The following is a 12,488-nucleotide window of genomic DNA, read 5'->3' as shown; positions in this document are numbered from 1 at the left end:
TGAGTTATAAGCTCTCCAAGGGCTTGTATATATGTTCAAATATACTTGTCAACAAGCAGCATCTTGCTTGAGTTTCGTTTTCATAAATATTAGTCTTATTTCTCTTAAAATAATTTAGATTTGGTTCATTGCTTTCAGGAAGGAAATCAGCATTATAGGGGAAAAGTTTGATGTGTTTTTTTTTAACTTTTGCTTGTGGAATTTTTTTTCTTCATGAAATGGAAAAAATTGATTTCATATTTATATAAATGTTGTTTTAACGAATGTTTTCTGGTAGTTTACCTTAAGTTTTTTATAGATATTTTTGATAGAGGGACCCTCTAGAGGAAGACACTTTGGTATTATATTTGGTTCAACAGATCCTGCATGTAGTAGTTATCTATTGCTAACTAACAAATAGGGCTGGGATCTCATCCGAAGGCTTGCCTGGGAACTGATCTTCCAAACTTATTCTTGGCCCAATCTAGCACTTTTTCCTTCCACTACAGCCATACTGGCGGGTATTTGATTTATTTGAGAGTCACTCTTTGGATTTAACATTCAGCCCTGAAAACATCTACCTCTTTTGAGTCTTTCCTGTTATTTATTCATAAACACGTGTGTGCGCGTGCACGTGCTCATGGGCATGTGAGCACCTGTAGAAGGGGAAGTGGGAGAGACAGAGGGAAACAGGAAGGAGGTGGGAGGAGAATGATCAGATGGTAGTATAACTTATTTCCATTTTAAGAACTATTTTTTTCCCCCATAGGTGCCTTAGCTGGGCCAATTATTGTGGAGCCACATGTCACAGCAGTATGGGGAAAGAATGTTTCATTGAAGTGTTTAATTGAAGTAAATGAAACTATAACACAAATTTCATGGGAGAAGATCCATGGCAAAAGTTCACAGACTGTTGCAGTTCATCATCCTCAGTATGGATTCTCTGTTCAAGGAGAATATCAGGGAAGAGTCTTGTTTAAAAACTATTCACTTAATGATGCTACAATTACTCTACATAACATAGGATTCTCTGATTCTGGAAAGTACATATGCAAAGCTGTTACATTCCCGCTTGGAAATGCTCAGTCCTCTACAACCGTAACTGTATTAGGTAGGTATGCTTGAATTACATATTTTGGTGGTAGTGGCAAGGATTATAATAAAAATATTTCAAGAATTTAAAATGATTGAAAAAATATATATGTATATATAGTTTCTAAATAATTCAAATATGATTTTTCAAGTTCTGTCTTAAAATTCTGTAATTCTAGCCTCTCAATTTAAACAAAATTTTGTCTGTATCTACCCTACCCATTTATGTGATTCTGTGTGGTTCTTAGCTATTTTCCTTTCTTCATGAAAGATTATTTTTTATGTATGATACTAAGTGTTGAGTGTTTTTGATATTTTCAGTGTTCTCAAATTTTCAAACTTTAAATTACCATCTTTAAATAAGCTTTTCCATTTATTTAAATGTCCATTGTCTTAGAGCTCATTGATACACCTCATGTTTGTTTCTGAAATCAAATTTTATTTCTGCTCCTGTGGATTTCATAGCTGTTGGAATCTTGGGCTGTTGATTGTAATGAACAATCTTCTGCCTTTTTCTGATAACTGTTAGAATCTATGGTGGAATTTAAAATGAGCTTATTAACCACTTACAGTGAAAGGACACTAGTTTGGAAATACTGGTTTATACTTTTGGAATAACAGAATAAGGATTAAAGAGTAATAGCAACCTGAGCCATTTCCACCCAGAATAGTACTCCTTTAACAGGAGATTTTTTCTCTGCATCTACCTGTTTGCCCACCTGCTGATAGCTCCCCTCCTCCTTCCTCCTTCACTTTCCTTCCAGATGTTAAATGCTCATAAAAACTCTTTGTACTCCTTAGTTGGTCTTAGTTCCAGCTTTCAGAGAGACAAAAAAAAGTAACTAGCCCCTGGTATTTAAAGGCATAATTTCAGGGTCTCTGAAATGCAGGAAACTGGTTTTGTCCAACTTTGGTAGATATTTTTTCATGTTTAGAGATACTATTTAAAAATAGAAATGAAACTAACTTCTTGAAGACTTGATATGTTTGTAATACTGCCCTAACAGCTGTGGGGATATGTAACTCACATTAATGAAATTGATACTTTTGAGGAATGTTTGATTAGGAGGCAAGGCATAAATATCTGAAAAATCAAGTGCAGGCCATCAGGGTAAAAAAGGTCCCAACAAAAGTTCAGTATCTAGAAAGTAATCGTTTATGTGTGGAAGAGGGAGCTCATGTGAATAAACTTTTTTTTGCTCTAAATTTTAGTAATTTCCCCTGAATTAATACAATATTCAGTGGTTTAAAACTCAAGACTGTTTATAGGACAAGACTAGTCACGATTTTACCCATGCCTATATCTCTAGCTTCTTCTGTTCCATCCCTTTCTTCACTTTTCCTACAACCCAAATTTAATAATCATGATAAACTATTTGCAGTTCTGGTAATACCTGTTTATGTTTTACCTGTGTTTTTCTTTCTGGTTGGATTGCCTTTTTCTTCCTGTCTCTCTCCTCCTACGTTCTTCTATTTAACTGCTATTCGTCAGACCACATCCTTTTAGAAGCCATTGTTGAAATATATAACCCCTTGCAATTTGATGTTTTTCTTTTTTGGCTCTTTTGCCATTGTATCTTGAGCTTGTCTATTGCAGCAGTTTCCACACTGCTTACTGTGTGTTTTCTCCATTAGAAACACATGGTGGACTGTAGCTATGTACTTTAAAATTTAACTTTATCTAAAGCCTACAAGGGTTCCTAGTATATAGCAGTCATGCCCTTTTAAATGTTATTTAAGTAGAGGATAGGGATGGATTGGTGAGCTTTTTAGTCTACAGAGGTGGTGTAGAAAAAAAAATAGTTGAGTCAGCTTTGAATTTTGGGTAGGTTTTGGGTAAGAAGAAGGGAAATAAGTGTAGGGAGAACAAGTGAGCCAGTGTAGGGAGGCAGAAAACAATACACATTTGGGCAGAGTTTTTTAGTATCAGGATTGGTGACATTTTGGGCTGAAATTCTTTGTTGTAGTGAGCTGTCCTGTCCATTGTAGACTGTTTGGCAGCATCCATGACCTCTGTGCACCAGATGGCTAGTAGCAGTCCTTCAGTTATGACAACTGAGAATGTCTCTAGACATTGCCGGGTGTCCTCTGGGAGAGGAGAAGAGAGGAGAGATCACTTAACTGTTGAGAACCCTCATTAGTGGAACCACTGAATAATTTGTTGATTGCTTATAGGATTTATATAAAGCACAAGAATTAAAGTCTAGAGAGTTGAGTAGGACTGCATTAAAGTAACTTGAAGGTTAGGATGGGCAATTTGAGCTTTGTATTACTGGAAATGCCAAGTTAGTGTAAGGTACTGTGTTTGCCTCCCTTTTTCTACTCTCAGACTCTTGTTGTGTAAAGTATGGTTCCTGAACCAGCAGCATTGGTATCACTTGGGAGTTTGTTAGAAATACAGAATTTCAGGCCCCTCCCAGACTTAATGAATGGTAAGTCTACATTTTAGCAGAATAGCTAAATGATTCATATGCAGAGTAAAGTTTGAGAAGCACAGCTTTCACTGTGCTTATAGGGATACTTAATTCATAGTAGACTTGATTTAGGGAGTAATGTGGTGAAAATTGTGATTTATGAAGATCGGTCTGGTGTTTTTGATGGATTGAAATGAAGAAGTCCCAAAATCATAATCCTTCAGCCATGAGGACATGAAGACTTGAAATTAATTTTCTAATTTCTGCCACTTGAGGAAAGAAGGAAGCTATTATATAGGAATAACTGTCAGGACTTTCTAACTGATTGGATATAAGAAACAAGGGAGCTTTGAGCATAACAGGTTTTGAACCCTGGTGATTGAATAAGTTATGTTACTATTAACTCCAGTGGGCGTGTCTGAATGAAAACCAGGTGTTGAGGTTGGGAGGCTAAGATAATGAGTTCAGCATTTGTTTTATTGAGTTTGAGGATATATAGGCAAAAAATACTAGTTGGTAGTTAGAAACTGTGGAGTCAAGCCCTGTATCAAAATTGAATTAGAGATCATCTGGATAATAGTGTATATCAGATAAAAGTTTTTAATTAAGGCAGATGCAAAAAGTAACTGAAGGCCCCCAGGACCCAGTATTTATTAAGGCAGAGGTTAGAAGAAACAAATAAAGAGAGCTTTGAGAAAAACTCAGGCAAAGTAATACTACTTACATGATGACAAGATAAAATTTTTAAGATTTCTCTAGCAGCTTTTACCACAGGGAGAATTAAGCCCTACAGACATGATTTGAATAGCCATTTTTTTTTTCAGTTTTCCTAAGGATGGTGCACAGCTAGTATCATTCTAAATGCATAGCCCAGAAAGTAATTCATTACTTACAGCAGATACTTTAAGGCATTAGTACTTAGTTCTTTGGGAAATGAATGTGAAGAACTGCATCAAAATATTAAATTCTGTGAAGTTAGTCAAAGAAAATAGGCATACAAAAATATTGAGCCTATAGTTTACGTGGTGACCTTAGAGTCTCAGTGCAGTGGTAGTAATAGAACCCAAATTAAGGGAATGTGATATAACAAAAAACCTTTGGGAAAATTTAACAAGTGTCCCATAGTTGATTACTATGTACCTAGTTGATTACTTGTCTTGATGGGATATTACATAGTTGTTGGAATTATGGTTAAGAAAAGTGTTGCTGCTTGAGGGGGGGGGGGGGGGAAGCAAAAAAATATATATCCAGATAGAAACTAGAAAAAGAAATAAAGAGAAGTGGAAGAAGGTGAAAATGACTGCATTAGGATATTGTAGTTGTGGATAATTTTCCCGTTTTTCCAATTTTTAGAAATATTGCTTCTGCAGTAAAAAAAATTCCATTGCTGTGCATGATGGAATGACAGGGACTGGATTTACCCTCTCTCTAAGAACAAGAAACCAGGCAAATAAGAAAGTTCTTAGTCATTGGACAATAGGCAGTGTAGGATTATGATCCCTGAAAGAAGGAAAACAAAGCGAGTCCCTACAGTGTTCTAGCTTCCTCTTTAGGCAGTTTCCAGGCTACAGCTCATTGACAAGGATTTGAAGCAAAGAACGATGGTTTCAGGGAGAGTAAAAGAGACGTTGGAATTCAGGGAGGACAGGTGATTAGAATTTGTGGAGGAGAATACTGGAAAGCAGAGAGCATCAGAGAGAGAGAGAGTGTGCGTGCTTCAGAGATCTACAGAAGGGCACTCTCAAGTCTTTTTGGTTTAGTACTGATCTGTGTATGTGTGAGAGGAAACTTTTGAGGTGGAGGAAAGAACCAGCAGAAAGCAGTAGATCTAACCAACAATTCTGGTGTTCACACAGGGCTGGGAAAACTTCATATTCTCCCCATTCAGAGTACAGAAGGGCATTGATAGAATCTTAAGAGGAAGCAACAGCAAAAGTGCTGGACAGGGAAGGGTACAGAGAAGTTAACTAAAATATTGAGGTATATGAGAAAAGTAACTTCAGAAAGCCAATACAATCTGCAACTAGGAGATTTATTCCCTTCATAGGAGACAAAAATAGCAGTTTAAAATTGACTTTAAAATAATTTTTTAAAGCTCCTCAAAGATAAAAGCTTCTATTAATGATGGCATAAGTTATTCAGACCAACTCTCCCATAGGAGGGATGCAGTATAAAATACCACTGAAAGCTTCAAAGAGGTAAGAATATAGTGAGAAATCTAACTAGACCAAAATCTAGGAGAAGGTAAAAACAGAAATAAGCCTAGTACTGGAAGCTGCATTCCACCTGAGGGCTTTTGAGAATTCAGAAGAAACACCTGAGATTTTGAGATTTTGAGAGCCTTGAGAAAACAGAGACAAACTTCTAAGTGTAGTTTTGCTCAAGATGGGATGTCTAGTAACCCTTCTTTTATTCACTTGGTATCCAAAGCTTACATTTTTCAGAATAGTAGTAAACTAGAAGTAAACCAGCCTTCTTACAGACTTCTAGGTTTATGATTACCTGAGTGGTCTGATTTAAAAAAAAATTTTTTTTTAATGTTTTTATTTTTGAAAGAGAGAGCACGCAAGCGGGGAAAGGGCAGGGAGAGAGAGACACACACACACAGAATCCAAGCTGTCAACATGGAGCCTGACACAGGGCTTGAACCCACACTCAACTGGTCGCCACCCAGGCGCCCCTGAATGGTCTGATCTTAATAAGTTCAGGAGATCCTAGACTGCTTAGAGATTTCAGGAGATTGGTAGAAGAAAAGTCCAATCTTTTCTGGTCTGGAAGAAAACTATCTTATTTTAGACCCCGGATTATTTCTCTCTTAATTATTCAGACACAGGCATATAGTTTCCTTGAGTAGGCAGGCATACAAGTAAAGAAGACCCCACAAGCAGCAGCCAGCACAAATCAGACAATAGAAACAGACCTGCAAAGATACAAGATGTTGGAGTTATCAGACACAGACTATCAAACAGCATCACTTAACATTTGAAGAGATAAGTCAGTCTATAAAATTTCTGCAGAGAAGAAATTATTTAAAAAAATACATAATAATTTGCCTAGAAGTAGGGAAGTAATTTTTAGCATATAAAAGCAGTTAACCATAAAAGGTAACTGAAAACTGATAAATTTTGGTACATTTGAATTAAAAATTTCTGCTTACCAAAACACATCGTAGAGCAAAAAGATCCTAAACCAGTAAAGGGTATTTTTTTTAGCATATATCATCAAAAAAGGGCTCTTTTCCCAAATCAGTAAGTAAAAGCAATTGGTTTTAATAGGCATTTTGCAGAAGAAATTCCAAATGGCCTATAACATGAAAAGATCCTTAACCTCATTCATAATGTAAGAAATTAAAAATACAGTCTCGATGATAATATGATTATATACATACAAGATTCACAAACATTGGGAAGTCAGACAGTATCAACTTGTGAGTCTTTGGACCAAGAGGAGCTCTAATATTGGGAGTAATTTGTTACCTTAAAAAGCTTTTTTGGCATTATCTGGTAAAATTGAAAATAAAAATAGTACTAATTCCACTATAAGGGACAGACTAGAGAGGCATCTGCACAAATATGCCAAGGTACATGAATGAGAATGTTTCTTATAAAATTGTTTACTCCAAACAGGAAACTGCGCCAATGTCCAATGGTAAATAAACCGTACAGCGGTTAAAATTAATAATTTATACAATTGCATGTAAATTTAAATGATCTAAAAATTAAAAGTTAAAAAAATGAATTCCAAAATAATAAACTAAGGCTAATTGTTCTCAAATAAATTAATCTCAGGAACACAAAGTTGAGTCAAAGAAAAACTGTTACAAAAATGCATATAGTCCAATACTATTTGTGTAAAGTTCAGAAATAGGTAAAATGCAACTGTTTTTAGGTTTGCATGTGTTGCTTGTAGACCTATCATGAAAAATAAGCAAAAATATATTTCCAATAATGGATTCATACTTGGGCCGGTAGGTGTCAAGGTCAGGAAGAGGCATGTTGAGGAACTTGGGAGGTGCTATTTTTTTTTTTTTTTATTAAGATGTATGGTGGTTACATAGATGTTTACTATAAAGTGTTCATTACATGTGTTGTATGTACTTTTCCCATTGCTATTTTACAGCAGTACATCTTGTAAAATACATAGGGAAATACATAAGGAAAATATCAATACGCCTTGAGGTAATTATGAAACAAAAAAAAATAGATACAAATCAAGAACAGATGGCACTGAAAGAACTAGTTGGAAATTTTGGAAATGAATAAAAGTTATTGGGATAAAAATTTAATATACAGAATAAGCTATAGGCTTGAGCCAAATAATTCCTGAAGTGAGACTGAGGAATTTATACAGAAAGAAGCACATAAAATTTGCTGGAAAATGTGAAGAGATAGTTAGTATAATGGAAGGTAGATTGAAAGGGCCTAAGCATTAAGGTTACTTTTCACCTGCTGAGGAGCTTTCTTATACTAGAAAAAGGTAATGTCATCTACCTTCTAAGCATAACTATTATTGACATTATACTTTAACAATGTAGGTTCCATACTGGTAACTTAATTTATATTTTCTGTAAACATTTTTGCTGCAAAATGAAGCTGTATGTCTAAAAACTACATTCTTCCCCCTTGCAGAGTGATAGTACTTACAATCTCATAATGGAAATTATGATCCAACTTACAGGACATTTTCATATACTAACTGGGGAGAACTCATCGGTCCCTGTAAAGAAAAACGTATCTCTGCTAGGGAGAACCGTCTTCAAGATTATAAAGTCTTCCTTAGCTTCTTGTTTGCCTTGGCTTATGATCCTCTCTTGTTCCAAGAATCCAGTTGATGTTGGTATTACTTAAAAGTGTGTGTGTAGATTTTATAGGCCTTTGCTTCTAAGTTTATGAAATATGGTTAGATATGGCTTGGAAGGATGTAAATATATTCTTAATTGAAATGTAACTACTTTTTTTTTTTTTAATTTAAACAGTTGAACCCACTGTGAGCCTGATAAAAGGGCCAGATTCTTTAATTGATGGAGGAAATGAAACGGTAGCAGCCATTTGTATCGCAGCCACTGGAAAACCAGTTGCACACATTGACTGGGAAGGTGATCTTGGTGAAATGGAATCCACTACAACTTCTTTTCCAAATGAAACGGCAACAATTGTCAGTCAGTATAAGCTGTTTCCAACCAGATTTGCTAGAGGAAGGCGAATTACTTGTGTTGTAAAACATCCAGCCTTGGAAAAGGACATCCGATATTCTTTCATATTAGATATACAGTGTAAGTAAATGATAACATCTGCTTTTGAAACATATCATGCATTTTATTTTAATTTTCTTCCTTTGACATAATTCTATGTCAGACTTTTTAATTTGAATATTTAGTATTCAGATATTCTTACAGCTTTTCCTTGTTGACCTTTTCTTTCTTAATTTTTAAAAATATTTTCATGGAAATTTCATTTAACCAGAACATTTTTTCTTAGTTTGTAAAGATGGAGAGCGCCAACTTAAAATTATTTAATCTTATCCTTTTTAGACTGGACTTAAGCAAATTATGGAAATATTTACACCTCAAAATGTGCAATACTTTGAGACAAACTTCTCTGATCCAATTAATATAGCTGTTACTCAGTTTTATTGATACCACCCATGATGTTTTCAGCAAAAATCTTTCACTGCCTAGATGCATTTTAATTAGAGTGAAAACCTATGTTTTTTATTATTGTTTCTCCTCTGATTTTCTTGATCATGTTATAGAGTAAGACAGTATTTTAAAGATATCATTGGGATCATAACCATTGTAGATAAGTTCAAAGCTTGGCCCGTCTTATATTTTTTTTTTTTTGGTTAAGGGATGCTCCCTTGTGTGTGAAGTTTGTATATGTATATATGTATGTGTGTGTACTTTTTCCTGTACATTTTCTCAGTTGTTATGTTCTTTATGTAGCACTTAAAAATTTTGAGAAGAAAAAGTGGTAATGCAGCTAGCTTATAACAAGGATAATGAAAATGAATAGGTGGTGTTATAGTTTTCATTCCTAGTGTTTTGTTTTTGATATGACATGCATGGAATTTTAAATTGCACATATTCATTGCACTTGGTGTAATGATTTCTAAAGCTAATTCTGAGAATCTTTTTCAACATTTATAGGGTTGAACTTGGGAACTTAATCTTATGTGAATGTTATTACCATTTTATTCTGGAGTGCAGATACCTTCTTTTCACTTCTTTGGAGAATCCAATTAAAATTTCTCTTTTTCCTTTTCCTACCTTACTTTCACAGACTTAACTTTTTCCTTTTTCTTGTAAAATTCAGATCCCAATTGTAAGTACTATTAATATTTTCCTCATATATATTTTGTCCTTCCTTGTATTTAGTAATGACTGACATTTTCTTCAATTTGTATTATGTATGTTATTCTTTTTTGGTTGGTGTTTGCTTGAATGCAATCCTAAATATATAAAAATATTTCTTTTAATGTAAGACATATAATTATGGCTTAGATTTATTGACTTGTTCTTTAAATGTTAGAATACTCATGACTTTTTTTTCTTTAATTGGCACCTGTAAAACATGTGAACAAAGTTTAAAGAGATAAAATCCTATATCCAGAATTCATATCAAAATTTGGAGGTATTCTTTGGGAATACCTTACTTAGTACTTGTTCCTTCCTCTTAGTAAAAGAAGGTAAACACACAGATATCTGTACTGTTCTTTCAGTAACATTTTATGGTACCAATTTTAAGTTATAAAAATGATTGTTAATTTTTGCATTTATGAGGCAGGCATTTCTTTCTTAAAATTATTGAGGTAGTTAATTATTCCTTAGTAAAAGTTTAATTTTTTACCACTGTTTTGTAAACCTTGCTTGACAGTAGATCAAGCTTCCCTGCCAGAATTAAACTGACCTGGTCCCTCTGTAACTTCCCACCTGGTCATGTACTATTTATCTAGTTTACTGTATAACTCACAGCAGGGCCCCTGTACCATGCATAAAGTGACATTGCCTTAGGAAGCCTTTCATGACCTTCCTCAGCCCCATCCCCAATCTAAATTAAGCCCTTCTTATCTTCTCTGTATCATCCTGTTCTTTTCTTTCTTGGCTCTCATAATAGGTTTTTGTCACATACTTTTAAATTATTCCCTTCTTTATTAAAAGCTATTAGAAAATACGTTTTATGAATACAGAGTCTGTATGTATACCAAATGCCTACAATAGTGCCTGCCACTTATTAGGAGTTAGACAATATGATGGTTGAATGAATGGTTAGTATTGGATTGTGTAGTTGGAAGGCATAAATTTGTATTGCTAGTAGGTATGGATAATTGCTCATTTAACTAATTATGTTATGTTGCACATATACCAAAGGATGTTTGGGTGCAATGGATAAAATTTCATGTTTTAGAACAGTTGAGGCCATAGATAACTTACTTTAGTTTTAATTTTAGCCTTAGAAAGTTTATGTCACATTCCATCTCTACTTACCCGTAGAATATTAATTATAATACAGAGAGTCTAATCTCTGTAATTGATTTTGTATCTCTTAGGGGATATTTTCTTTCAGATTAAACATTTTTTTTTTTTAATTTTTTTTTTTCAATGTTTTTTATTTATTTTTGGGACAGAGAGAGACAGAGCATGAATGGGGGAGGGGCAGAGAGAGAGGGAGACACAGAATCGGAAACAGGCTCCAGGCTCCGAGCCATCGGCCCAGAGCCTGACGCGGGGCTCGAACTCACGGACCACGAGATCGTGACCTGGCTGAAGTCGGACGCTTAACCGACTGCGCCACCCAGGCGCCCCCAGATTAAACATTTTTTAAGACAGTTTTATATGGCGACTTGGTATTTAAATGCCACGTCTCATCCAAGTAAGCAGTGTAATGTATTTCCTTTGTTTATATATCTGTGTTTCTTATAATAAAACTCTTATATTTTGTTCTTGGTGATTATAGGTTTGTGAATATTGTTACATTCAGTGCCCATAATAACTAGAACTGTACATGCTTACAGCTGCCTAGGGTTTGGGTACTCATTGTACATTCGTGCAGTTTCAGTCAACTAATATATTAACTACTGTTTTCCAGTCTATTATCTTAATGCTTTGTCATTATATATTGCATTTATCACTAACAAAAGATAATTTGTCCTGTTATGCATTTATTTTATAGATGCTCCTGAGGTTTCAGTAACAGGCTATGATGGGAATTGGTTTGTAGGAAGAAAAGGTGTTAATCTCAAGTGTAATGCTGATGCAAATCCACCACCCTTCAAATCTGTGTGGAGCAGGTAATAATGTCAGATACTTCTAAAGAGAAATTATATAAAGTGAAAAGTATTCTTAAATGCATAATTAATTTTTTTTATCTGTGTAATACATGATCATAGTAACAGTTGAAAATTAAATTAAGCATTTCTGAGTGTTCTCTTGTCCCACCTCTCCCCTACCTTTCTATCCCTGCAGTTCTGTTTCTCAGAGGCTCCTTTTTAGCAGTTCCTTCTGGTAGTTACCATCATAGGTCTTAAATTGCTACTTCTTAATACTATTTATTGACTATTGTGGCAGATGAAAATTTAATTTTATATCTACCCCTTCACACACAAACATACCCATACACATATTCCTACCTTTATGAGTCCCAGTGAAATTCAGCTACTTTTAGTTAAACTCTGTAGTCAGTGTTTGCCTCCCTATGACAAGTAAATACTATTTACTGAGAACTAAGTAGTATACTGGAATTGTTTTCTTTTGTCTAAGATCTTTGTTTTCCTTGAGGCTAAGAATTCGTAGCCTCAAAGAATATCCTTAATTCTCTTTATCTGTGAAATTTCAAACTGTTATACTAAGATTTTCACTCATTTTTCTCAGTATTTAGGGCTCCCCTTTAGTCTTGAGACTTGTATCTGTCAACTGTGTATAATTTTCTCATCTTTTTGGTCATTTCCCTCCTTTTTTTTTTTTTGGTTTACCAGACCTATTTTTTGTATACTAAATATCCTTTCTTA

The 12,488-nt window shown here is 34.6% G+C and overlaps 1 protein-coding gene across 1 annotated transcript in view; it reads left to right on the top strand.

The window, feature by feature from the left end:
* Positions 1-12,488, top strand: part of NECTIN3 (nectin cell adhesion molecule 3) — a 135,448-nt gene that overhangs the window by 38,963 nt on the left and 83,997 nt on the right. Inside the window, exons 2-4 of the mRNA XM_058731477.1 lie at positions 749-1,090; positions 8,461-8,757; positions 11,654-11,771. Of these exons, the coding sequence (XP_058587460.1) occupies positions 749-1,090; positions 8,461-8,757; positions 11,654-11,771 (757 nt within the window). The remainder of the gene's footprint in view (positions 1-748; positions 1,091-8,460; positions 8,758-11,653; positions 11,772-12,488) is intronic.

This window comes from Neofelis nebulosa, chromosome 5 (genome assembly GCF_028018385.1).
Source record: "Neofelis nebulosa isolate mNeoNeb1 chromosome 5, mNeoNeb1.pri, whole genome shotgun sequence".
NCBI lineage: Eukaryota > Metazoa > Chordata > Mammalia > Carnivora > Felidae > Neofelis > Neofelis nebulosa.
The sequence above is the reverse complement of the archived record's forward strand: the minus strand, read 5'-3'. Positions and strand labels throughout refer to the sequence as shown.